Source organism: Schistocerca serialis, chromosome 1, assembly GCF_023864345.2.
Source record: "Schistocerca serialis cubense isolate TAMUIC-IGC-003099 chromosome 1, iqSchSeri2.2, whole genome shotgun sequence".
Lineage (NCBI taxonomy): Eukaryota > Metazoa > Arthropoda > Insecta > Orthoptera > Acrididae > Schistocerca > Schistocerca serialis.
The window spans coordinates 849,485,290-849,509,918 of NC_064638.1; the positions used below are offsets into that span (position 1 = coordinate 849,485,290).

General features: G+C 36.8%; 1 protein-coding gene across 6 annotated transcripts in view; it reads left to right on the forward strand.

The window, feature by feature from the left end:
* Window positions 1–24,629, forward strand: part of LOC126485121 (CAP-Gly domain-containing linker protein 1) — a 552,921-nt gene that overhangs the window by 420,324 nt on the left and 107,968 nt on the right. For 3 of the 6 annotated variants that reach the window (XM_050108776.1, XM_050108794.1, XM_050108801.1), the window contains 5 exons: window positions 4,554–4,706; window positions 5,414–5,671; window positions 14,053–14,233; window positions 18,016–18,247; window positions 19,676–19,729. In XM_050108776.1, the coding sequence (XP_049964733.1) occupies window positions 4,554–4,706; window positions 5,414–5,671; window positions 14,053–14,233; window positions 18,016–18,247; window positions 19,676–19,729 (878 nt within the window). Of the gene's footprint in view, window positions 1–2,776; window positions 2,855–4,553; window positions 4,707–5,413; window positions 5,672–14,052; window positions 14,234–18,015; window positions 18,248–19,675; window positions 19,730–24,629 lie in introns of all 6 variants that reach the window. The other 3 variants (XM_050108759.1, XM_050108784.1, XM_050108769.1) reach the window with 2 other exon arrangements.

Below are 24,629 nucleotides of genomic sequence, written 5' to 3' on the forward strand. Positions count from 1 at the left end.
TGAGTTGAGAGGGTATGTGATATTATTTCAGTGAAAACAATATCGAATCAGATTTACAAAGAATTTGACAGTATGATCCCATTTATCAGTATGATGTTACACACCCTCTGGTCTGGATGCTTGCACTGTTGGGAAGTGTGTCATAAAGCCACTGTATCCTCTTCTGAGACAAGCTGGTTCACAACTGTTGTAACTGTTCCTTGATACCCTGGATACGGACTGTGGGAGAGAGTTGATGTCTGAGCAGGTCTGTACATTTTGTATTGGAGACAGATCAGGGGACCTTGCAGGGCATTAAAATAACTCAGCAGCACACAGACAGTTCATAGAGACATGTGGCATGTGCGAACAAGCATTATTCGGTTGAAAATTGACACCACAATACTAACACATGAGAGGTAACATGTGAGGATGCAGTTTGCCCATGACATACATTTGTGCTGTCAGAGTTCCCTCAATTGCTATCACCTGGAAACTGAAGTCATACTTGATGGCTCCCCAGACCTTGACGTCAAGAGTAACTCAGCCGTGTGCCTCCAAAACATTGAAACAAGAGGACTTCAACTCAGGTTGCCACTGTAATCAATATTATTACATTATAAAAATAGGTCCTTTTCAAACTCTGTGAGGTTCTGTTAACACTATCTCAAGAGTAAATGACTTTCCTGTGACCTTCACAGTGATCACTCAACATCTGATGCTGTCACAGCCCTTTCAAGCCTGGTACCAGCACTAAACATGAACAATACTAATGCACTCTGGTTGCCGTTGTACCTGTCACTCTAATCGCTTAGATATTCAACAATGTTGTGTATGTATACAAAATTACAGTGACATCCGACCATATGTTTCACATTTTTTGTCAGGCAGTACATTTGCATACAACTTGTACATTAGTACTTCACTCTCTGAATTGCACCTTTTATGAATAGACTTTTTTGTTTTGAATATTACATTAGTGTTATAACTCTTCTGGCAAATGTAAGTAGCATGCAATTTCACGAGTAAGGGTTTGAAGCAATTTGTATAGGAAATAGAACTTTAGCTTTGAGAGCTTCACCAGTATGAGCCATAGAATACAGTGCCAGCATGTGTGTGCCTGTTGCGTGTGTCAAAAGTGAGACTGTAATAAGTGGTTGACAATGGATATGGAATCACAGAGTAAGGAGATCCTAAGGACTGTGTACTTTCTTGTGAGTGTATGGGCTTTTTGGTAATAATGTTGCTTGCACTTTATTTTCTGCAGTGTTGTGATTTATTTCACAATTTTAGTGTCATGAATGTCTTGCTGTTGCTTGTGATCTAAGTGCTAGTATGCGTGTAGTGCAGTATCTTATAAAGTAGGTGTAATGGTACTTGCAAGTGTGATTTCTTTCCATATTGCCTGTGCTATTTGTGAAAAGAAATGATATCCACATACCAGCTACTGAACTCATTTATCCATGAGGCATTGTGATTTTGACTTGTTCTGCTCTCTGCACATGTTCTTAGCCTCCAGTTTAGGTTTTTTGCATTCTCATGTATATAATGTGGAATTTTAAAATTTCTGTGGTGCAACAACATTTAGTAACATCTCTGTGTCTTTCAGTTACTGAAACATTGAGATAATACATACTGTCTATGCTTTGCTTGGCACTTTGGCTCTGATATTCAAAAGTTTTGAACTTTTGTACTCCCAGTCATCATCAATAAATTTCTTAATGGGACAGAGGAAATGGCTTTCATAATATTTATTTCATTTTGTTATCACTTCATTTTTGTCATCAGCTGATGCAATTTTCTGATATTGTGCTATTCTTTTGCACACAAGAATATTTCAGTTTTCAACGAAGTTGCACATCTTTTTTTCATATTCGAAAAGGAGTCCTGTATTTTAGTTGAGAAGTATGTGCCTGATAATCCTTAATACTTTATTACACTTCACTGTAATTCTCTCTGTACATGGTGTGACCTATATTTGGGTTACTGTTTACAGTATGTTATTCTCACCTGTGATCTTGGGGGTTACAAATGGATGGGAGTACTAAGTTTGAAGTGTGACACTGAAAAGAGTTCATTGAGCAGTGGGCCTGTTCTCTGTTCATCTCTATACCCATTCCTTTATCATTCATATAATTTCTAATTGCTTTACCTCTTCTCACTTTATGTGCTGTTTAATCATGTTTACACTGATTCTATATCAATACATCTCACTGAATATGAAAGCTAAGGATGAAATTGAAAATAGTGCTTGCAACTACATCTGTAGGTTGTTATTGGTTCTGCCTTCTTCCAGTTCATGCCTATACTTTCATAGTTTCTTGTATAATAATATATGTGTGAAATGATAAGCAAACATTTATCTTTGAAGTTGTTTCCAGTAGACTGTTCTACATACGTTATTGATAGCATGCATTCTCATTTATTGTTATTGAATATCTATAATCTCAAAGCAGTGAATGCTACATTATTTGAAGAGAAACACCCAAAAGAGTTCAGTTGTGAATGAGAACTGAATGAAATACTATAATGTGGGATTAAATGTTATTCCAGAAGTTGCATGGGATACTTCACAAAGAGCAGTGTGCTCAAGTATCATTTTTCTTCTGCTATTTATTTGTTATTTGTTACAGTGTTTTGACCTGTGTGTAAGCAAATATATTTCACTTAGTAAAAGCTTTTGATCACTGTATTATCTGTGTTGGGACTCAGCATGCCTCTGCTTTTATCTGGTTACCTTCTGGGCTGTGTGTCTGCTTGTGCTTTGTTATCAGTTGTGTTGCATGTTACTTGCTAGACGCACCAGTCTCTTCCTCTGCGGAGTGTCACATTGATGTGCGCAGGCTCAGTGAAGCAGGCATCAGACGTTCATCAGGTATGTATTTTTGTAATGTGTGCTTTTATCATTAATTACTAGTGGGGTCAAGTACTGACTCATAAAATAGGTCTTACATGTCATGTTGTAATACAAATAATACAGAAGTTGGTGGTCATATATTTTATACCAGTGACACAGCTGCAAATCAGATAATAATTAGTCTCTCTTAATAATATAAAGAATTTTAAATTTGCTGCCTAGGTACAAGGAAATAATATAGAGAAAATATTCAGTAGTTTTACTTTTTCCTTGTTATGAATGTCATGTGTGTCCCAGCATTTCCGTTTGATACCACTTCAGCAGCTTTCATGTCAAATTTTCTGCATATTTTGCTTACCCAGCTTCTCATTTGGTTTCAAGAAGCTAAATAAACCCTGTTTCAGATCTTATCACAGTAGTGAAATCTGAGGTGGTCCCTAAATAGTGGGATATTGCTTTCTCGTTTCCTACATTTAGAAGTGTTACAAAAATATCCAAGTGAAACATTTCCATGCATGAAAATAAACTGTATTACATAATGTTTTTCTCAGAAACATAAAAGTCATCCTAGTCTCTTTGCTTAGTTCAATCTGAGTCTGAAACATACAACACTGAATTAATGTTACAGTGTTGTACAGCTACAGCCCAGATGTTACTTTTATGCGGTCAAATCAACCAACCGAACCAAAAGCACATTTTTTCAATGCTCATTGGGGGCATTTGGCTACTAACTATTTTCACCAAGACATCCATAGTGTAAAACTTTCATAATTTTCTGATACAAAAACCAGTCTTGGTTGTTCCTGTGGTATCCAGTAAACAAGGTAAAATGAAGTTTACCTGTAGTTATTGGAAAATAATCTTGGAGTGAAATGTGTGTTTAGAATTTTTAAAACATTGTCTTGCAGCATTTGTGCAATTTACCAAGATTTAAAACAATTGCAAAGAACATTGTGGTTTAATACAGGATATAATCACAAATACAGACTGTTTTCAGAAGTTGCTACTTTAGAATATAATAATGATACCACTATTCACTTACTGGTATGACTATGACTTGCCTAGAAGAAAAAGCCGCCTCTAATCTATGATTATCACATTGCCATAAATTTGAACTGCAGATTTGTATATTTATTTGAAATTCAATTAACAGAAGAAAGTTAGGGTTTAAATCTGATGACGGGAAAGATATAACTTCTTACTTCTATTTGTTGGTTGTTGAATACTGTCTGACAAATATTATATGCTTTAGGCTCTTTAGAAGTAATTACTGGATTTCAGTCCACATTTATAGTAATATTGAATGTCAGATTTTACATGCTTTAAGGTTTTTAAGAAGTAATTACTGGATTTTATAAAACTTTTCTATCACAATGTGTTTTTTCCTCTTTTTCCCCCTTTTTTGTGATCTGTATTATATATCATATTAGTGATGGTAGTAGGTAGAAAAATTTAGGTTTTAGGAAAATATAATATGAGTATATTAGTAATGTACTGATAATATAAAGACCAATGTCAGTCTGTGCCTTAAATCTTTATTGATCTGTCAGGTTTCTTGAAGTGTGTGCTTGAAAGACATTCTTTAACTCTTCTGACAGACATTGTACAATGGCCAAAAAATTTCAGTTGAACAGTGAATTTTGATCTTTAATATTTATTTATATGAGAAGTGACTTTTTTAAAATGTAATTTTTCATTTCCTTGCATTGAATTAAAGATGCTAGCATCGTACTGACTGAAGACACTGACAGTTTCATTATTGGTGATCGGATATGGGTTGGCGGAACAAAACCTGGACAGATTGCATATATCGGTGAAACACAGTTTGCTCCTGGAGAATGGGCAGGAATTGTTCTTGATGAACCAGTTGGTAAGTTATAAAATTTTTAACACTATCTCACTTGTATGTTTATTCTGCACCAATTAATGTAAAGAATGGAACACAGTAATACCTTTGAAGAGCTTTTTTAAATTAATTAATTATTTATTTTAAATGTGAACCTTTTATAATGTCCTTTAAGCTACATTAGTAACTGATACATCACAGAGTTTTTGTTTAGAGTTTCGATGGCATTTCACCAGACTGCATATATCCTCACATTCTGAGAACTGAGTTCTGTATTGATTCTGTGTACTGGAAACTTCTTCACACATAATTTCCTTTAAAACAATATTTTATATACATAAATGACATCCTTCACCTTTATGACTTTGACTGGTATGTTTAACTTTATAAACAAATTTGAAATAAAGTGACAATGTGGAGCAATATTTTAGTTTTCCAAAGTTGAAGAGGACACAATGCCACATGTGAATTATGACTGAATTTGCCAATGTATCATTTTGAGCGACTTTTTCTTCTTCTAATTGAACTACGTAATATCCATAGTTAATAATTACTGACAATGTGTGCTTTTTACATTCATTGTCATTGTTATCAGCATGTCAGTTCCATAATATAAAATTTCATGTAGAAACTGTTACAAAAGGGAAAGCAAATGAGATCCGTCATATGGTAAACTGCAAATTTTCTGTCTTATTACAGAACGTAATTACAGACACATTTTATATGCACAGGAAAGAATGATGGTTCTGTAGCTGGTGTCCGTTACTTCCAATGCGAGAACAAACGAGGTGTGTTCTCACGGTTGACTCGACTGACCCGTGAACCCTTGCTGGAAGTAGATGAGGAGAGAGGGGATAAGACACCAGGAGTAACTAACGGAGGCTCATCACCTGCATTAACATCACCTCGGCGGTCTACTGCATCACTATCACCTACTTCCTCTGTCAAAGATCTTAACCTTCGAAAACCACCACCAGTGCCGGCTTCAGGTAGGCTTAATGCCATCAGAGTTCCAAATGTTTTTCTTGAATTTTTATTTGTATGAAAAGTTAAGCAAAACCTGTTCACAAAACTCTGATGTTCTTTTGTTATTTTTTCTCTTCTCTTATTATATTCAAAGAGCAGCCATACAAAACAGTGATACTAAAACTTGCTTGTGAATTACAAGATGTACAACTTTGCTTGTGCCGTTTTTTCCCCAACATTTGAGGCTTTAATGAAACAAATTAGTTGCACATGTATCATTCAAAGTATTTTCCATCGCTGGCCTCTACTTTCTCCCATCTTTTGGGCAGTGTGTGAATCCCGTGTCGAAAAAATTGTTCATCTTTTGAAGCAATCCACAAATCGATACAATTTGTGACTTCTTCATGAGATCAGAAGTGTTGGTCAGCCAGGCCATGCGCCATTGATCTAAACAGGTGAAAGTCAGAGGGAGCAATGTCTGGAGAATACGGCCAGTTGGGTAGGACTTCCCATTTTAATGTTTCCAAGTACGTTTTCACCTGTTTTGCAACGTGGGGTTGAGGGTTGTCATGCTGCAAAATCACTTTATCATACCTCCCGCTGTATTGCGCCATTTGTCTTTTAATGCTCTGCTCAAATGCATTAATTGAATTTGATAACGAGCACCTCTTATTGTTTCACTTGGTTTTAACACCTCAAATGCAGAGAATGATCTTGGAGCCGTGAATATTCAGTTTAGCCATCGACATGGAAGCATGGCCGGGATATCCCCATGATTTTTTGCATTTAGAATTATTGTAATGAACCCATTTTTCGTCCCCTGTCACAAGGCGATGCAGAAATCCCTTCTGTTTTTGCATTCTGAATCAATTGTTCACAAACACATAAACACTGTCCAATGTCTTGGTTTCAGCTCACACGGGACCCAAGTTCCTTCTTTCTGAATCATGCCCATAGCCTTGAGACATTTTGAAATGGCTTGCTGTGTCACTCCCACTAATCGTGCCAATTCTTCTTGCGTTTGACACGAGTCAGCAATGTCTCCAATTCTGCATCTTCGAAAACATTCTCTCTTCCACCGCTATGCTGGTCTGCAACGTTAAAATCACCGTTCTTGAAACCTTGAAACCACTCACGATACGCTCTTTCACTAACAGCGTCATTACCACACGTACGTGAGAGCATTTGATGAGACTCGGCTGCTGTTTTCTTCATATTGAAACAAAACAGTAACACCTCTCACAAATGACATTTTCAATCAAGGACAACTTTATGATGCAGACACAAATCGACTAATGTTTGAATGCGGTTATGTTGACCCAGGTCCAAGCTAACTGCCTGATGTCTACGATCTGTTTCTTTCGATCGCTACTTAACGTTGTCACCACCTATCAGCAAACGGCAGAAGCAAAGTTGTACACCCTTTACTTTATTTTTACAACAAATTGTAGGAAATTATGAGACACAGCAGATCAACTGCAAGAGGAAGCAGCTTAACTTTATCCTTTAGTGTGCTGTCATGCTAGATTGTGTATTAAGTAAGTTTGAAACTTAAAAATATTAATATTATTAAAGAAAAAATTTAAGACATCAGTTACTGATAACCTGAAAAAGATATTTGTTATATTCCAGGAAACATGCCATTATCTTGTACCAGGTAGTTATAATTAAATGACGGTGTTACGAGTGCTGCAGTGTGGGCAGGATGCTGAAACATTGCAAATATGTTATTAATTGGTGTGCTCACAAAGTATACTGGAAAAAACAATAATTCCACTTTCTGCCTCCTGGTGATACTACGACATTGTAAGCAGTCAGAATGTGAAATGTTCCATGTTTTGATGTCACTTGGTGGTGATGCTTGTTGATTTCTTTTGTGAAGTGACTGTACTACGTGGCACGGCTGGGAGAGGGAGATGGCCCAGGAGGGAAAGGGAGGTGGCTCATTCCCATAGCAGTTGTTGATGAAGTTGCTGTAGCTATACCAAGCCGTGCAGCACCTGCCTCAAATTCTGCAGCCAGTGCTTGAACTTTGTCATGGAAATTCTCTATCCCCTGGTCATTAGTTCAAAAAATCTTGTGGCACATTTTACTCTGGGATCCCTCTAAGATTCAGAATGAGCACCAAATGAAACCCCAAGATAAGCTACATTGCTTCATTCTTTGGCATACATCGAAGTGAATGACATGTGGCTGGGGAATATTCTTTGGATGGATGAGGCACATTTTACTCTGCATGGTGCCTTGAATGTGCAGAACTGTCGCATATTGGGTTCTGTTCCACCATATGTTGAGCAGGAACATCCACTGCACTCAGATTTATGTTACTGAGTGAGTGTTGTGGTTTCACAAGCTCCATCATTCTCAGTCCATTTTTCTTCAAGGAGATGACACCTGTTGGGCCTGTTAGACGTACAGTGACATCTGCATGTTATAAGGGCCTCTTAGTGCAACACGTGATTCCAGCTTCACAAGAACACAACTGTGTCCACACTACTGTTTTAATGCAAGACATGCTGACACCACATGTCGCTTGTCAGGTGAAAGATTTGCATCAAGAAACCTCGGATAACGATTGACCTAAATCCATGTGACTTCTGATATGGGACTATATGAACATGTGTATCTGGACTGTTACTAATCTGAAGGGTAGCATGAAATGACATATCGCTGTGGTTACACCAGATATGTTGTGAACAGCTATCTACCATACTGTGTTATGGATACACCATGTAGCTGAGTCTGGAGACCATTTTGAACACATGTTGTAACTTGTGACCATATGCTAATAAATATGCCAGAATCACCATTATCATGTTTTTTATCTTTCCTCCCCTTTTCATGCACTCACATCACTTTCTCACAGCTTACATCATATTTTCACTTGGTGGCAGAAAGTGAAATTATTATTTTTTTCAGCATATCCGTGAGTGCGCCGACTAACGGACATAAGACATTTTAGCATCCTGAGATGTGTACAGCCCACACTGCAGCACTTGGAGCACCATCAGTTTAATTATAACCAACCAGTATATTCTTAAAACTGAACCACCACCACCACCACTACTCTCATTATGTGTTTGTATCAGTGTGCTGCTCTATACAGCTAAAGTTACCCTTTCTGTTGGTTTGTCCAGTGCTTTTTTCTGCAAGATTCTGAGTTTAAAGATTTTGTTTTGTGAAATACAGTAGTATATTGCAAAACTTTCTCTGCTAATAATTTAATTTTTTATGTCCTGGTTTTTCAGATTTCATTTATTATCTGTGCATAATTTTTGTTTACATTTATGATAGATGAAACAGCTACAGTAAGGCATAACTGGTTATCCAGACTAATATGATGATGATGATGGTGATAATGATGACTGTAATAGAAAATTTAAATTCTTTGATCTTGTCACTCATTAGCAAACAATTAATTTTACTCAAGGCTGTTGTGCAAGCTCTTATGCTAACCAGTTGGAAAGAGAGACAGAATAGAATAGCACAGAGAGGCAATCACGACCAGACTGAAGCAAAGTGAACAGCCCTTTGTCATATTTTTGGAAGTCAAGAAAGAGGCATGGTGTGTGACAATGCACAAGGAAATTATGAAATTATAATTGTTAGTGCTTAACAGTTACAACCAGAAACAATATTACCTCTGCGTATAGTGTACTAACACTTTCTGTACATCATCTCTCAACAGTGTCAGTAGCTTTCAAAAAAGAACTGTAACCACTGATTGTGAGTAAAACAGTACTCACTTCAAATAGGAAATATTCATAGTTTTATTGCTTCTGTGCATGCAGTTATGTGCTTTGCAAACATTAGGCTTGATTCTGATAAGAAATTCAGCAACTGCACATGTACTATCATATCTTCAGAACAACCACAGAATGATATAATATGGCAAATAATAGTACTGAGTGGTACTGAGAGAGTATTAAATAATGTGCCACTGTCTCACTGTGTTATTCTGTCCATTTGGTAAAAAAAAGGGAACTTAATTTTTCTGTCAGTTGTGCTAAATTACTCTGTGTCATTGTTGGTCTTAATTTCATTAGCAAAAGTCCTTGCAGCTGCATGCACCTTGCTCTGCACATCTACATCTACATCCATTCTCTGCAAACCACTGTGAGCTGCATGACAGAGCACACGTCCCATTGTACCAGTTATTGGGGTTTCTTTCTGTTCCATTCACTTATAGAGGATGGGAAGAACAATTTGTATGAATGCATCTGTGTGTGCTGTAATTATTCTAATCTTATCCTCACAATATCTATGTGAGCATTACACAGGGGGTTGTAGTGTATGCGTAGAGTCGAGATAGTTTATGTCTATCTTCAGGAGACTTCCAGTTCAGTTCCTTTGGTATCTTTGTGACGCTATCCCATGCGTTAAACAAACCTGTGACCATCTGTGCTGCTCTTCTCTGTATGCATTCAATATCCCCTGTTAGTCCTACATGGTGTGGGTCCCACACATTTGAGCAGTATTCTAGAACCAGTTGCATGAGTGATTTATAAGCACTTTCATTTGTAGATTGACTACACTTCCCCAGTAGTCTACCAATAAACCAAAGTATCCTACCTACTTTATCCATGACTGAGCCTATGTAATCATTCCATTTCATATCCCTACAAAGTGTTACACCCACGTATCTGTATGATTTGGCCGATTCCAACAGTGACTCATTGATATTATAGTCATAGGATACTACATTTCTTCATTCTGTGAAGTGCAAAGTTGTACATTTCTGAACATTTAAAGTAAGGTTTCCATATCTGCACTACTTTGAAACCTTATCGAAATCTGACTGAATATTTATGCAGATTCTTTCAGGTTCATTATAGATAACTGTGTCATCTGCAAAAAGCCTGATTTTATTAATTTTGTCTACAGGGTCATTAATATACAACATGAACAGCAAGTGTCCCAGCACACTCCCCTGGGGCATACCCAAAGTTACTTCTACATTCGACCAAGTATCTCCATCCAAGATAACATGCTGCATCCTCCCTACCAAAAGTCCCCAATCCATTCACAAATTTCACTCTATACCCCATGTAATCATTCTTTTGACAATAAGCATATGTGTGGTACTGAGTCAAATGCTTTTCAGAAATCAAGAAATACAGCATCTACCTGATTGCCTTGAACCAAAGCTTTCAGTACCTCATGTGAGAAAAGTGCAAATGTTTTCAAAATCCGCGCTGGTTGGCATTGAGGAGGTCATTCTGTTGATGATTCTACATCATGTTTGAGCTGAGAATATGTTCTAAGATTCTACAACAAATCGATGTCAAGGATATTGGACAGTAGTTTGGTGGATCACTTCTACTACCCTTATTGTTGATGGGTGTGACATGTGCCTTTCTCCAAGAACTGGGCATGGTTTTTTGTTCGAGGGATCTACAATATGTTATAGTTAGAAGAAGGATTAACTCGGCTGCAAATTCAAAATAGAATCTGACATGATCATCACCGCTTGATGATGATCTTCATCAGCAGTGTGAAGAATATGTACATGAGCAATTGATTCAGATATAGCTACAGACCTTTTAGCTCAGTCAAGTATAAGACCAGCAAGAACTGTTGAACCTCAAAATAAGGTATTATTTGAGTTTATTTTAGTTACAAACAATCCATTACTGACAAACATACTGCTTATTGTGATATTATCTTGTTTGAAGCTTCCTTCTCATCAGATCACTGTAACTGGATTGATATTTTGGTTGCAGATATAATTTTGATTTTTCATTATTTTTCATACAGTGATTTATGAAAGCAGGTTCTTGCTTATGCAGCAGTGTGCTCAGCTGGACAAGTATGACTCAAATGAAAGCAAGAAATGTTTTAAAAATAATTATTTATTGTGCACACATTGCACAAAACTGTATCTCCCACTGTTCATCATAATCTCCACCACACTCAATGCAAATGCACTAAATCTTACAAAAGTGACAGAATTCCTATAGAAAAGAAATCTGCACAACCGCTCAGGCTCAGTCAGGTATACCCTCATCATTAAAATGGAACTTCTTGACATTCAGTACTTCTTTGAGTGAATCAGATACATATAAATCACTATGAGAAACTTCTTTTCAGTATGGTGACTTTCTAGTTGTCACATCTGTTGCCGTGGCTGTGTGAGGATGTACATTGTCATGTTGCAACAGAACACAGAAGTCCACATTGTGATTGCAGGCCAGAGATTAATTTTAGGATACTTGCATGTGATACATTGTTGATGTAAGCCCTGACAGTGTGTAGCATTTCAAGAAGGTACACTATGTGATCAAAAGTATCTGGACACCTGGCTGAAAATGACTTAAAAGTTTGTGGCACCTTCCATCGGTACTGCTGGAATTCAGTATGGTGTTGGGCCACCCTTAGCCTTGATGACAGCTTCCACTCTTGCAGGCATATGTTCAATCAGGTGCTGGAAGGTTTCTTGGGGAATGGCAGCCCATTCTTCATGGAGTGCTGCACTGAGGAGAGGTATCGATGTTGGTCGGTGAGGCCTGGGATGAAGTTGCCATTTCATAACATCCCAAAGGTGTTCTATAGGATTCAGGTCAGGACTCTGTGCAGGCCAGTCCATTACAGGGATGTTATTGTTGTGTAACCACTCTGCCACAGGCCATGCATTATGAACAGGTGCTCGACTGTGTTTAAAGATGCAGTTGCCATCCTCGAATTGTTCTTCAACAGTGGGAAGCAAGAAAGTGCTTCAAACATCAATGTATTCCTGTGCTTTGATAATGCCACACAAAACAACAAGGGGTGCAAGCCCACTCCATGAAAAACATGACTACACCATAACACCACCACCTCCGAATTTTACTGTTGGCACTATACACGCTGGCAGATGATGTTCACTGGGCATTCACCATACCCACACCTTGCCATCGGATCGCCATATTGTGTACCGTGATTTGTCACTCCACACAACGTTTTTACACTGTTCAGTCGTCCAATATTTATGCTCCTTACACCAAGCAAGGTGTCGTTTGTCATTTACCAGCGTGATGTGTGGCTTACGAGCAGCCGCTTGACCATGAAATCCAAGTTTTCTCACCTCCTGCCTAACTGTCATAGTACTTGCAGTGGATCCGGATGCAGTTTGTGATTCCTGTGTGATGGTCTGGACAGATATGTGCCTATTGCACATTACGACCCTCTTCAACTGTCGACGGTCTCTGTCTGTCAGCAGATGAGGTCGGCCTGTCGCTTTTGTGCTGTACGTGTCCCTTCATGTTTCCACTTCACTATCACATCAGAAACAGTGGACCTAGGGATGTTTAAGTGTGTGGAAATCTCGCGTACACATGTATGACACAAGTGACACCCAATCACCTGACCACGTTCGAAGTCCATGAGTGTTGTGGAGCGCTCCATTCTGCTTTTTCATGATGTCTAATGACTACTGAGGTCGCTGATATGGAGTACCCAGTAGTAGGTGGCAGCACAAAGCACCTAACATGAAAAACACATGTTTTTGGGCGTGCCTCAATACTTTTGATCACATAGTGCAATGTTTTGGATCAAAAGAGAGCATAACCTTTCCTGCTGTTGTCTGTGTTTGGACATCTTGGTTTGGGTGATGGGGTGCCATTTCTCACAGACTCCCTTGTTTGCCTCTCGCCCCCCCCCCCCCCCCCCCCCCAGCGATAATACTTGCGAGACCCTAATACTCTCTGTTGTTCTTTACGAATGTCTGACTTGGAGCACAAGGGGAAACAAGAACTGAAAAACTCCTATCTTTTGTGTTAAAATTACATAGAAAATGCTACATACAGATTAGGGACAGAAAATTGGTAATTGGAGATCTATTCACAATGTATAGTTAAAGTGGCTACACCAAAAGCACAATAGTCTATGGTTGGTTCAGTGTAGGGAGCTAGAATTGGTTGGGGTTGCATATATGAAGAAAAGACAAATGATGGGCAAATAATTTGATGTACATGATAGAAGAGGGCCAAAGACTCCAGAAAACCCGTGAAGAATGATGATGATGATAACTACTGCTTGATGTTGATTGCAGCACCACATGAACCGTGTCGTATGCTAAACTATGAGTAAACTTTAGTGCATTGTCATTCAGTCTAACATGATGGTTTTCCATCATGATGGCTTCAATGGCTGCAATGTTTACATTACAGCTATAATTGAATTTCAACTTGGGCCAAAGCAAAACAGGTTTGCTCTATACAACAATTTTTGTTGATGAACGGTGCTTATATCTGCTCTGCATCAGAGCAGATGACTTGGACACCACAGCATACAATTACACAAAAATTTTTAGTGTAACAAATAATTTATGGCGAAGTTTGCTGAATTAATGTACTCACATTTATCCTGTGGGTCTGTATTACACTGTGGAATACAAAACTAATGCATTTGGTGTATTTTATCCTAGGTTCTTCTTCAGCATCTAGTGATCTGAAACTAGGTGACAGAGTTATTGTTATGAGTAGTATGGGTTCAAAGGCAGGAGTTTTGCGCTATATAGGAACAACAGAGTTTGCTCCAGGCGAATGGTGTGGCGTTGAGCTTGATGATCCTCTTGGCAAAAATGATGGTTCCGTGGAGGGAAAGAGGTAAGAATCACATTGTTGATATATAGGTTAAAAATTGTAACAATGGTTTGTACTCTGAGAAGTTACTGTGTTCATTGATTGCATAGAAAGTGAATGAATGCATTAATGGTGTTCTTTGAGGTCTTCTGATGAGTTGTTACCATTTTATGTACAATTTTTGGACAGCTAACACAGCCATCTTCTTCAGGTTCTGCGGGTTGTGGTGTTATGTGTACTTACTGTTGGGATTCCAACAGGCTGTAAATTATTATTTGTCTCATGCTACAATGTATAGCTGTGTTCGGTTCCCAATACCCACTGTACCCTTTGTTTCTTTTTCGTGTTTCAGGTCTCACACTGATATTCTGTGAAACACAAATTCTGTCACCTTTTTTCCAGCTCTGGTGGACATGAAAGCCAGTGTGATCTTAATAAATCAAGTGCCAGACTCGAAGCTTTGTTTAAATTGAAACCTCCATACCTGTTTATTAGGTTTTGTCACATCTTTATTTTGATAAACTACTTAATTATGTTGCCCCAGAAGCTTGGTGTTTGCACCATGATACTAGTCTCACCGTATTTCATTCCATGATTGTATTTGAGGTAGTGCTTGGCTACAGCTGATTTCCTTTGCTGCTTTAGTCGAGTGTGTCATTGATTCCCTTGCATCTCTGCTCAACTGTTCTGATAGTCTGCCCCATGAAAGATGTGCCACATTTGTGTGAGATCCAATACACACCCAACTTTTAGAGACCTAGATTGTCTTGAACATTACAAAGAATATTTAATTGAAGGGAACAAAACATACTGAATGGCATATTTCCATAAGAGATATTGGGCCAACATTATGTAGATAAGCGATGTTTGGCTACTCTTCTTTGGTCTCAGTCACAGCCTGTTCCTCAGCAATTCTGTGTTTTGACTGCAGTGCTCATTCAATTTGACAATGTGAGTACCCAATCATTTGGAACACTAGTTGTAGGTGTTGCAATTCCTCAGTGATTTTCTCCTTGTGTGAAAGTATTTGAGCTCTATGAACCAGGATCCTTAGCACTAAGTTTCTTTCTAACAGGTGGTGATGGCTCAAGGCATGTGTGTATGTTTTCTGTATACACTGTCACTCAGGTATCTTTCAGTTCTTCCCTTAATTACCATGTTGAGGAAAGGTTGTTGGCCATTACATCCACCAGAACTGGAAAATGATGAAAGAATCTGTATTTCATAGAATCTCAATGTGAGCTCTAAGAAACAAAAAAGAATACAAGGACTTAGTGTGTGTTGGGAATCAAACTCAGATATAGTGGCATGAGACCAATAATAATTCAGGGTCTGGTTGGAGTCCAAGCAGCAAGTACACACAACAGCAAAAATCACAGCACCTGAAGAAGATGGCTAACCCACTCACTGAAGTATTAATCATAAATGGTAACAAAAACTTGGCAGAATACATTTAAGCACATCATTAAACAATCATGCCAGGAAAACCTGGGTGAATGAATGGATTGTTTCTTTTGTAGTCTGGTGTGTCTTCCTTTAGTTCCAAAATAATGTAAAAAGTTTGTATCAGTAAGTGTATGGAAAACTGTGGGTGCCATTGTTCTTGTAGATGACACGTAATCTGCAGGGGCACTGTTTAGCATTCCAATATGTTTTGAGTTATTAATTAGTTATAAACTGCAAGCTTCTGACTTGAATCATAATGTTTGTTAATTATTGTATATTGAAATTACAATTATAAGAACAGCTGATATAGCTAGGAGGTTTTAATCATTGAGAGTGCTTTTATGATAGTGCTTGAAGGTACATGAAAATATTATTTAGTGTCGCACCAGGAACTCTTTAGAAATACAGTTAGTTAGGAAATGAAGCAGTCGTCAACCCAAAGGTTGGTTTGAGTAGCAGTGTTCTTTATTAGAATCTTACTAGAAGCATTATGACCATGCTTTCCCCTGACTCATGAAGCTAGTTGTAGGTGGACTTAAAGTTTGACTTGGAATCTGAACCACAATACAGTTTTGCATTTTTCATATAGTTGAAAAATTGCCAGAGTTGGAAGTCATGTTACATGCCAGAAAGAACGGTATAACTAACCAGTGATTGAACTTCAAACTTTGGTCCTTGAGACTTAGAGAAAAGTAACATATATACAGAAAGATGATGGCAAAAGAGCTATTTGAATCAGACCTCCATAAAGAAGCAAATTCAAGTGACAAAAGAGGAAAATGAAAATAAAGGTACAACAAAGATAGGGACTGTGGAAGGTTTTACATTGGGGAATAGGAAGTAAGGGGAAAGAGAGAGGATGATGAGGTAGGACAGACTAAAAAATTCGGAGGATATAAGCTGCTTCTGAAGAAAGAATTACAGTGTTTTATTTACTACAACGTTCTGCCATCTAAGGCCAGAGACATGAGAAGTGAGGAGTGGATTTACTTGTGAATTTGTATTTATGTACAGACTGTGTTTTTACGCGAGGTGAGGAGTATTGCTCCTGCTGTCTATTCCTCAGGAGTCAGTCACTATAATGATAGTTGCATAGCATTTAAGCAGTCTTGATAGTACACTAGAAGAGCATGTAATTGCTTTTTCAGGTCCTTTGTAGAAGTGTTTGTCTTGGCAGTATTATGTTGCAAATGTGAGTGCATCTACAGGAAAATTTCTGAAACAAAATTATTTTGATGCTAGTGAGATGAAAACTTCCTTGAAAATGAATACAGAGTGCCTAGTTCAGCTTGTGGCATTGGAGATTACAAACTTTACGTGGGTTATGTTGTCCACAAGATTAAGAGCTTTTTTTCAAGTATTTGTGGTACTCTGATTGTGAGTTTTCTCTGCATTTTGCTACAAAGCTGACAAATGTGGTGACAGGAAGCGCATCTGTACATGCAGTTAAATAATTCAGGCAGAACAAAAGCATTCACCCAGTTGGCATTGTACACTAACGGAATTAACCTTGGAATGGGGAGGGAGAGGGGTATTAAACATTATAGACCAAAATTTGCAGATTCCAGTTTACGCTTGATTTCAGTAGAGACGTAAAAAGCGACTAATACACTACAGTCTAAGTTAAATGCCTTCCTTGTAGTACATGTATTTTATTCTGTACAGATGTTTCTGCTAATAGCTTTGAGCCTTTCACTGTAATATGGTAACTATACTTAAGCACTCTGCTGACACTCTTGATTTATTTTTTTCATGTTTTTGAAAATCTGTATTTTGTGTGTGAACTATGTATATAGTGACTTGTTTTGTGACCAGGTAGCCATGGCACAAACAATACAATGAAACTAATAAAATAAATAATAAATGAAATGAAAGTGTCAACTCAAAGATGAGTGAATTTCCATTGCATGTGGACTTTCAGATAATTTAGACTGTGTTGAAGAAGGAGAAGCATGGCTTTCTACATAGTAACCAAAATGTAGGGTATAAAATTTTAGAGGACTGGTATGTTCACCATGCGTTAGATAAAACAGCATTTTCTTTTGTTTCTGTAAATTCAGTGTATTAAAATAATCCATTACAGGTATGCTGAATAAGCACTACTCGTGTAAAACCGTATTTAAGTTTATGTTCTCTTCAGAAGAAAACTGCAATTGCTAAATTATTTAGTAATCATTACTTGTTTCAGTTCAAAGTACAAACTGTCAGAAATACTTGTTGCCCACCATTTCATCTGCATTTTTTTACTATGCAGAAGAAAAAGTTGTAAAGTAGCTATAAATTCTAAAAGAGCTTATTGATTATTGCGTGTTCATTAACATCATCATTGTTGAGTGCTTATGACTTTATCTGCCATCCAGGTATTTTGAGTGTGGGCCCAAATATGGTCTGTTTGCACCAGCTCATAAAGTCAGTAAGTCCCCATCATCAAGGCGACCTTCAGCATCCTGTGCCATCCATCGTGGGGGACCTCCTTCTGTCCGACGTGCTGGGTCGAAGGAATCTTTAACGTCTGTAACCAGTGCTACATCATCAAGCAGTCGCACTGCTTCACGAGTCAAGCTTGGTGTCACATCACTTGCATCACAGCAGGTATGCACGTAGGGATTTTTCCATTTGTGGACCCATTTACTGTGAGTCTACAAACAGAGAAATGGTTTTTATCTTGGTAGGTATGGTTGAGTACATGAATGTCATTCCTGCCTTTTGAGTGCTTGTTTTTATAACCATAGTCTCACATTTAATGGTACATTCAAACAGCACTAAACTCCTTATTTTAAATATTCTATTTGAATGAAGTAAATAAACTTAGATTTATTTCATAATGTTGCACTGTTTTACAAGAAGTAATGAAATATATACTGTTGTGTAACTACACTAATCTGCATCATAGCTGGTTCATCTTTTACTGATTGCTCATCAATGTTATTTATATTGTGAATACTTGCTGTCGTTTTTCCTCAGTTGCTGCTTGTTATGCTTCATCATATAGATAAGAAAAAAGTTCATTCTTTGCAACTGAATGTTTCATTTCTATCTGTCAGACATGTTTAATCTTTGGGAGATTCAGTGGCAGAACAATAATTTGCAACAGCAAGTATGAATGACAGCTAAGGATTGCTTCCTCGTGTAGAATGACAGCAAGTTAAAAGAGAAATATTATAATTTGATCAAAAAGATTTTATTGGGGCAGTGGATTAAAAAGATATGAAATCTTTCACAGTCTGAGCTTTTTAGTTGGAAAAGTATTCAGTAATTTACAATCTGTGTTGTACTTAGGAGCGTACTATCTACATAGATGAGAAACATCACAAACCTGGAATGACATTGTGATGAAATTTACAGTAAACAAATACTGTCATATGCATGTTACAATCGATATGGTTAATGCAGATGACATGTATGCAGAAAGTGTGTGCTTTTTATAATTCGCACATTCACTTATGAAAAATTAAGTTATTTTTCACCCATTTTTGTAGTTACTAGAACTAGAACTAGAGCAATGTTGTGACTTACATTGAGGGCAAATAATGGGGTCCATTTTCACACGTTGAAAAAATTTTTAATATGTTTTTAATATACAGACAGAAAAGATGTGTTTTAGCCAAATGCAGTATAATTCCTACACCATTGTTCTTCCTTCACTGTGAAGTTTTGTCTTTGATTGTAGTTGTAGCTGCTGATCAAAAATATTGACTTGTTTGTAATCACTTATGTAAATTAATTTTGTTGCTCACAGGAAAACAGCTGTAGAGGTTTCTTAGTGTATTAAATTAACAATGCATTCCAAGTTGTAGAGCTAACAAAAGTAAATGTTGTGTAAAGCATGCGTGTATGTTTGTTGAGAGTTTAAAAACAATATAGTAATTGTAGATTATCTGTTGTATTTGTTTGTATCTAGTCTTGCTGTTTGTGAATGTCTAGAATAAAAACGGAGTTATTTGGATATAACCAGTTTTTACTGAAAGACAGTGTAGCATGATGTGCTAATTAATAACTTATTAATTGTTCATATTGTAGAGGTCATCTTTTCGAACATCATCCACTCCACTAACGTCGAAAACTTCTCTTCAGGTAAGAGTTTAGGTTGAAACTGTTGTCTTGTATGCTCACTTCTATGTTATTTTCTGATTTTTTTTACCCATTTAAAATTTATTTGTAAAAAGAAAATGTTAATTTTACTTGGTTACAAACTATGATTGCATGGATAATTATCTTATTTGAGACCACACCCATGTTATATTATATTTAAACTAAGTTACAAAAACACATGTAAATACCAGAATTTTTACATTTGTTATCTTTTATTATGTCTATAAGTTAGGATAAATATTTTCTGTGGCAAAAAATATTTCCTGAAACTACTTTGATGTTATTTTGGAATAAATCTATATTTTGTTGAAGCACTGTCTTTTTAAATGTTTTTTGTAACAAAAGTGCCAGAACAGAATGAGTCAGAAAAAACGGGACAGGAAGATAATCACAGACTTAAAAGTATGCTTAACACCGATTAGTCTTGTAATTATGCTTTCTTTTCTGAGTGAATAATAAATAAAAAAGGAAACTTTATTGTGATAGTCCCTCTCATAGTATCAAAAAAAGATACAGATGATGAGAATAAGTGTAAGATACAGGAGATGAGAATACATGTAAATATTTGAATAAATATTAGTTAAAGTGAACTGGCAGGTTTTCATCTGTCTTCATATAATTTGAAACAAACATAATTAAATATTTGTTTATGACAAGCAATAAAAAATGTATTTATATTAACTATGCAGAAAAGAACAACTTTACCACAAAATAATATCTCTTTGTATAAACAGAAAATTTCTTAAGTACTATTAGAAATATTGTTTGATATATGTATATATATACAGAAAAAGTAAGATATTAGAAATACTTTTGTGCCATTACTAAGTAAGCCACATATTCCCTAAAACTACAATGAGACTTTGGACTCAATGTCTCTGTTGTGCTTCAGTCTAGTTGTACATAGTAGAATCTTTACTTAAGAATATGATGATATAAGAATGGTTTGTACTCCACTCCCTATGGCCTGCAAAACTGGGTTTTCAGTTTTACATAGGTCCTAAAGAACAGTTCAAAGTGACAATCCCTACAATTTATGTCAAGTCTGAAATGCATAAGTAGTGTTCAGATGTTGATGAACTGGGATGCTTCTTTTCTGTGACCAGGTGCCTCATTATCCTGGCCCACAAGTTAAGCTGCATGCAGTATTACACTTGAATGTCTAAACTAATGCTTAATGTCAATGAATTCATACATAGCTTTTTTATGCTGTATTTTCTGTGATTGAATGTGAATATAACGCTACAAAGAAGGGACACAACTTCAGATATGTCCCATGATTCAGTGTTGGTACCACTGTTATCCATAGTATAAATAAACAGTGTAATATGTCTATCGTACCACTAAAATACTGTGTTTGTATATAATTTTCATATGCAAGAGAGACCAGAAAACCTGAGAACAGAAATAATCTTCAAACTGTCTCACTTCCTGCTTCTGAAATCTGTTTTAGACTCAACACAATACAGTTACAATCAGTCACTACAACTCAAAAGAGTCTAATCAACTTATATTTGTATGAATTACTCTCATCATTCAAAACAGTTCCTCGGTATACTACCGGTACTGATGAACATCTAAACTGGATAATTTGTCTCAAAGTTGGTATTCATTGTTCCCATTCAAGTGAAAGACAAAAAGACTTTCTCACTGATAAGAAAATTCTCTCTCTCTCTCTCTCTCTCTCTCTCTCTCTCTCTCTCTCTCTCTGTGTGTGTGTGTGTGTGTGTGTGTGTGTGTGTGTGTGTGTGATGTGAGAGAGAGAGAGAGAGAGAGAGAGAGAGAGAGAGAGAGAGAGAGAGAGAGAGAGAGAGTGTGTGCATGCACATGGGTGCCAACATGTTTTAAGTTTATTTCAAATGTGCTCAACATGGAGGAGTTCAGTGGGACTCTGGAAGAAGACTATTTTTTCCCGGGCTCACTGTGCCATGAATACTTTGTAGCGTACCATCTTGTTGAATGTTCAGGTGTCCAACTGGTTTACTGTAGGTAAAAAAAAATTACCCCATGTAACCATGTAAAAAAATATCCCTGCAAAGATGACACTATACGCTTGAAATGTATTTCGATTGTTGTAAATGGATATGTCATCTGTCATATTGTTTGATGCACTAGCTCCATTTTTGTATACCAAAATGATCCATGACTTCTCAATCAGGAAACCTTTCCTCATATTTGGAAAGTTCTACAAGAGTGTTTCTGTGACTGGTAATTTATGTATCCTGTTTGTGCATTTTGTATAGATATCTTCACTGTGTAGTTAGCTGATTGCTCTGTATTGTAATCCTGCTTATCACAATGTTGTCGAGCATAAAGCTTATGGTTCTTATACAGAGTGCAATAAGTGTCACTGATACAAGCAGGGCTAGGTCAGTCAGTATTAGAGACTTATGACAAAGTGAATAATTTTATTTAAGAAGATAACAAGAGTTAGCTACACTATGTCAGCTACTTGTAATACAGTGCTCATATATGCATATGAGTACAGTAATCATTTACAAGAGAACCTTGCAAGTAATTTCTCTCTCAGTGCATTAATCTTGTACATTCCTAGCTGAGGCTGGTACCTACCACCTATTTCTACATTTTAGTTGCTTGTCATTTACAGGAAACTATTCTGCCATGCGGAAGCAGAATATTTAAATTAAGCTGTCTGTATGGTTCAGTCTATTTATCACATTCCTTAGCACTCCATTTGTTTGAAAATCTGAAACAGACTAAAAAGGTTAATAAATTTGTTATTGCCACCTTATTCAGTGCTCATGCTCCTACTGCTGAGAGCCACCTGTATCATCACTTTCCTGCTTTCCATTAGCTTCTTAATCCCTGTCAGTCCCTCATTATACACCAGTCAGCTGCTGAATTATTTTTTTCCTTCCACACCTACCAGCCTTGATAACCTCTTGCAAGCAGCCAGTCTGAGAGAAATTTTCCATCCTGCCTGTACACAATGTACACATATTGTGAAGATTAACTTTCTAATGGTTTGTATATTATGCTTCTTTCTTAAACAAAATGTTGCATAGATATACCACGTCATTTTGCATTTTTCATAGATAACATTTGAAGAACTGTGACCAATTTTGGAAGTCTCAGTAATGAAGCTGTACATGCAGTGAAATGTGAAGAGGATGAAGTACAATGGAATTTAGTATTCACAGAACACTTGCTTGGTTGATCCCTATCATATTCCCTAGATGCCTCTTAGTGACATTAACATTGTGTTTTCCTGCTGCTAACATGTTAGTTGCATTTCTTTGATTAGTTGTTTTCCTTGCCATATTTTACTCTCCACAATTCCAGTTTCTAGAACTTTTCTTTATAATGTGTGCAAAGACAGAATGTGAATGCAGGTATGGGTACTTCTGAGCATACAACTGCATCACTGCTCTAATAATTGACGACATTTGCTGTAAATGATATCCACTTTTACAACTATCATGTACCATTGTGAATATCTCAGTAGCTTTATGAGCTAGTTATCTGATTGCTACAATAGCAGGACACCGACTAATGGGCTTCAAGCACACAGGTAAAAACAAGAATTATATCTGTGTTATGTATTTGTTTACATTTGATTCAATAACACAGATATTTGTGAAGCTCTTCTCCTAATAGTGGCGCAGTGATCTGTGGTGCTGTTATCTTGACACTATTTGATCAAGTTCCATACTTGTTACGTTGAAGTCCTCTTTGAAGCTTCTTTCAGACACCATAGAAAAAAAAACTTCCTTTTAAAAAGAAACAAAGTCAGTGCCCTAATCCAGCAACTGTAAACAATAAAAATTACTTGTGAACATCAGAAGATTCACCATACTGTCCACCATAATTTGGCAAAATCACAGCTTGATATATTTATTCATTCTGGATATATATGGGGTCATCTGTCTTAGCTGACTCATCCTGTATAGTGGGAAAACAGTGTGTTGTGGGAATAACAGATCACATGGGATTGTTAGGATGAGCACAATGCATGATGATGATATTACCAGTATAAGAACCCTGAAAAAACTAGTCAGCATCTCTCATGGGCTGTTTTGCAATAGGCACTTACTGGTGGTGATCCATTACAACCAACAAAATCTTTTTGTTTTAACAATTTACTGAGAGCTGTTGTGTAGTGACAGAACAAAGTTGTTCATATGCTCTGGTCTCTACAGCAAATGAGAGCATCATCAACACAGTTGCTACCATTTCAAAAGAATATTACTGTGTAATCCTGAATGTTGATAACTTCCAATTTTATGTGACTGTCAGGGCATGAGATGTTCATGTATATTGGCTGCCAAGATTCCAAATTCCTGAAGAGAATCAAATTATTTAACTGAGATTTATTAGAAGCTTCAGTGGCTATTAATGTAGCACAATGAAGTCTATTCTGTTCCATCATAGTATGTGATAATATAAAATCCATCAAAAGCAAACTTCACTCAGAAAATTATTGAGTTAAAAATTCTGTAAAGCAGATGCATCTTTAGGCATTCACAGAAGACAAACATGCATGCACAGTATTCAAATAAAAATTCTTTTAGTTAGATTGTATCTTAATGGCACCCACAGAACAGTATAATGTGCCATCATCTTAGCAATGATACTGCATAAATTTTGATAAAAAGAACCATGAATGTATGCTCTGCTGTCTGTAAAATTCAGAGCTTGTCTTTCATGGTTTATTTTCATTTTACTGGTCTGATACAGAGCAGTACGGCTAGTTTTTAAAACTGTTTGAGACAGTTTGAAACAATCCTGAGGCAATTCTCAAGGCAATGCCAGATGATTTTTTTAACATGCCTTCAAGCAGTTGTCTGAAGCATATAACTTGATGGGCATACTTTGAAGGACATTTTAGTTCTAGACTTCAAAAGAACTGAAGTATAACATT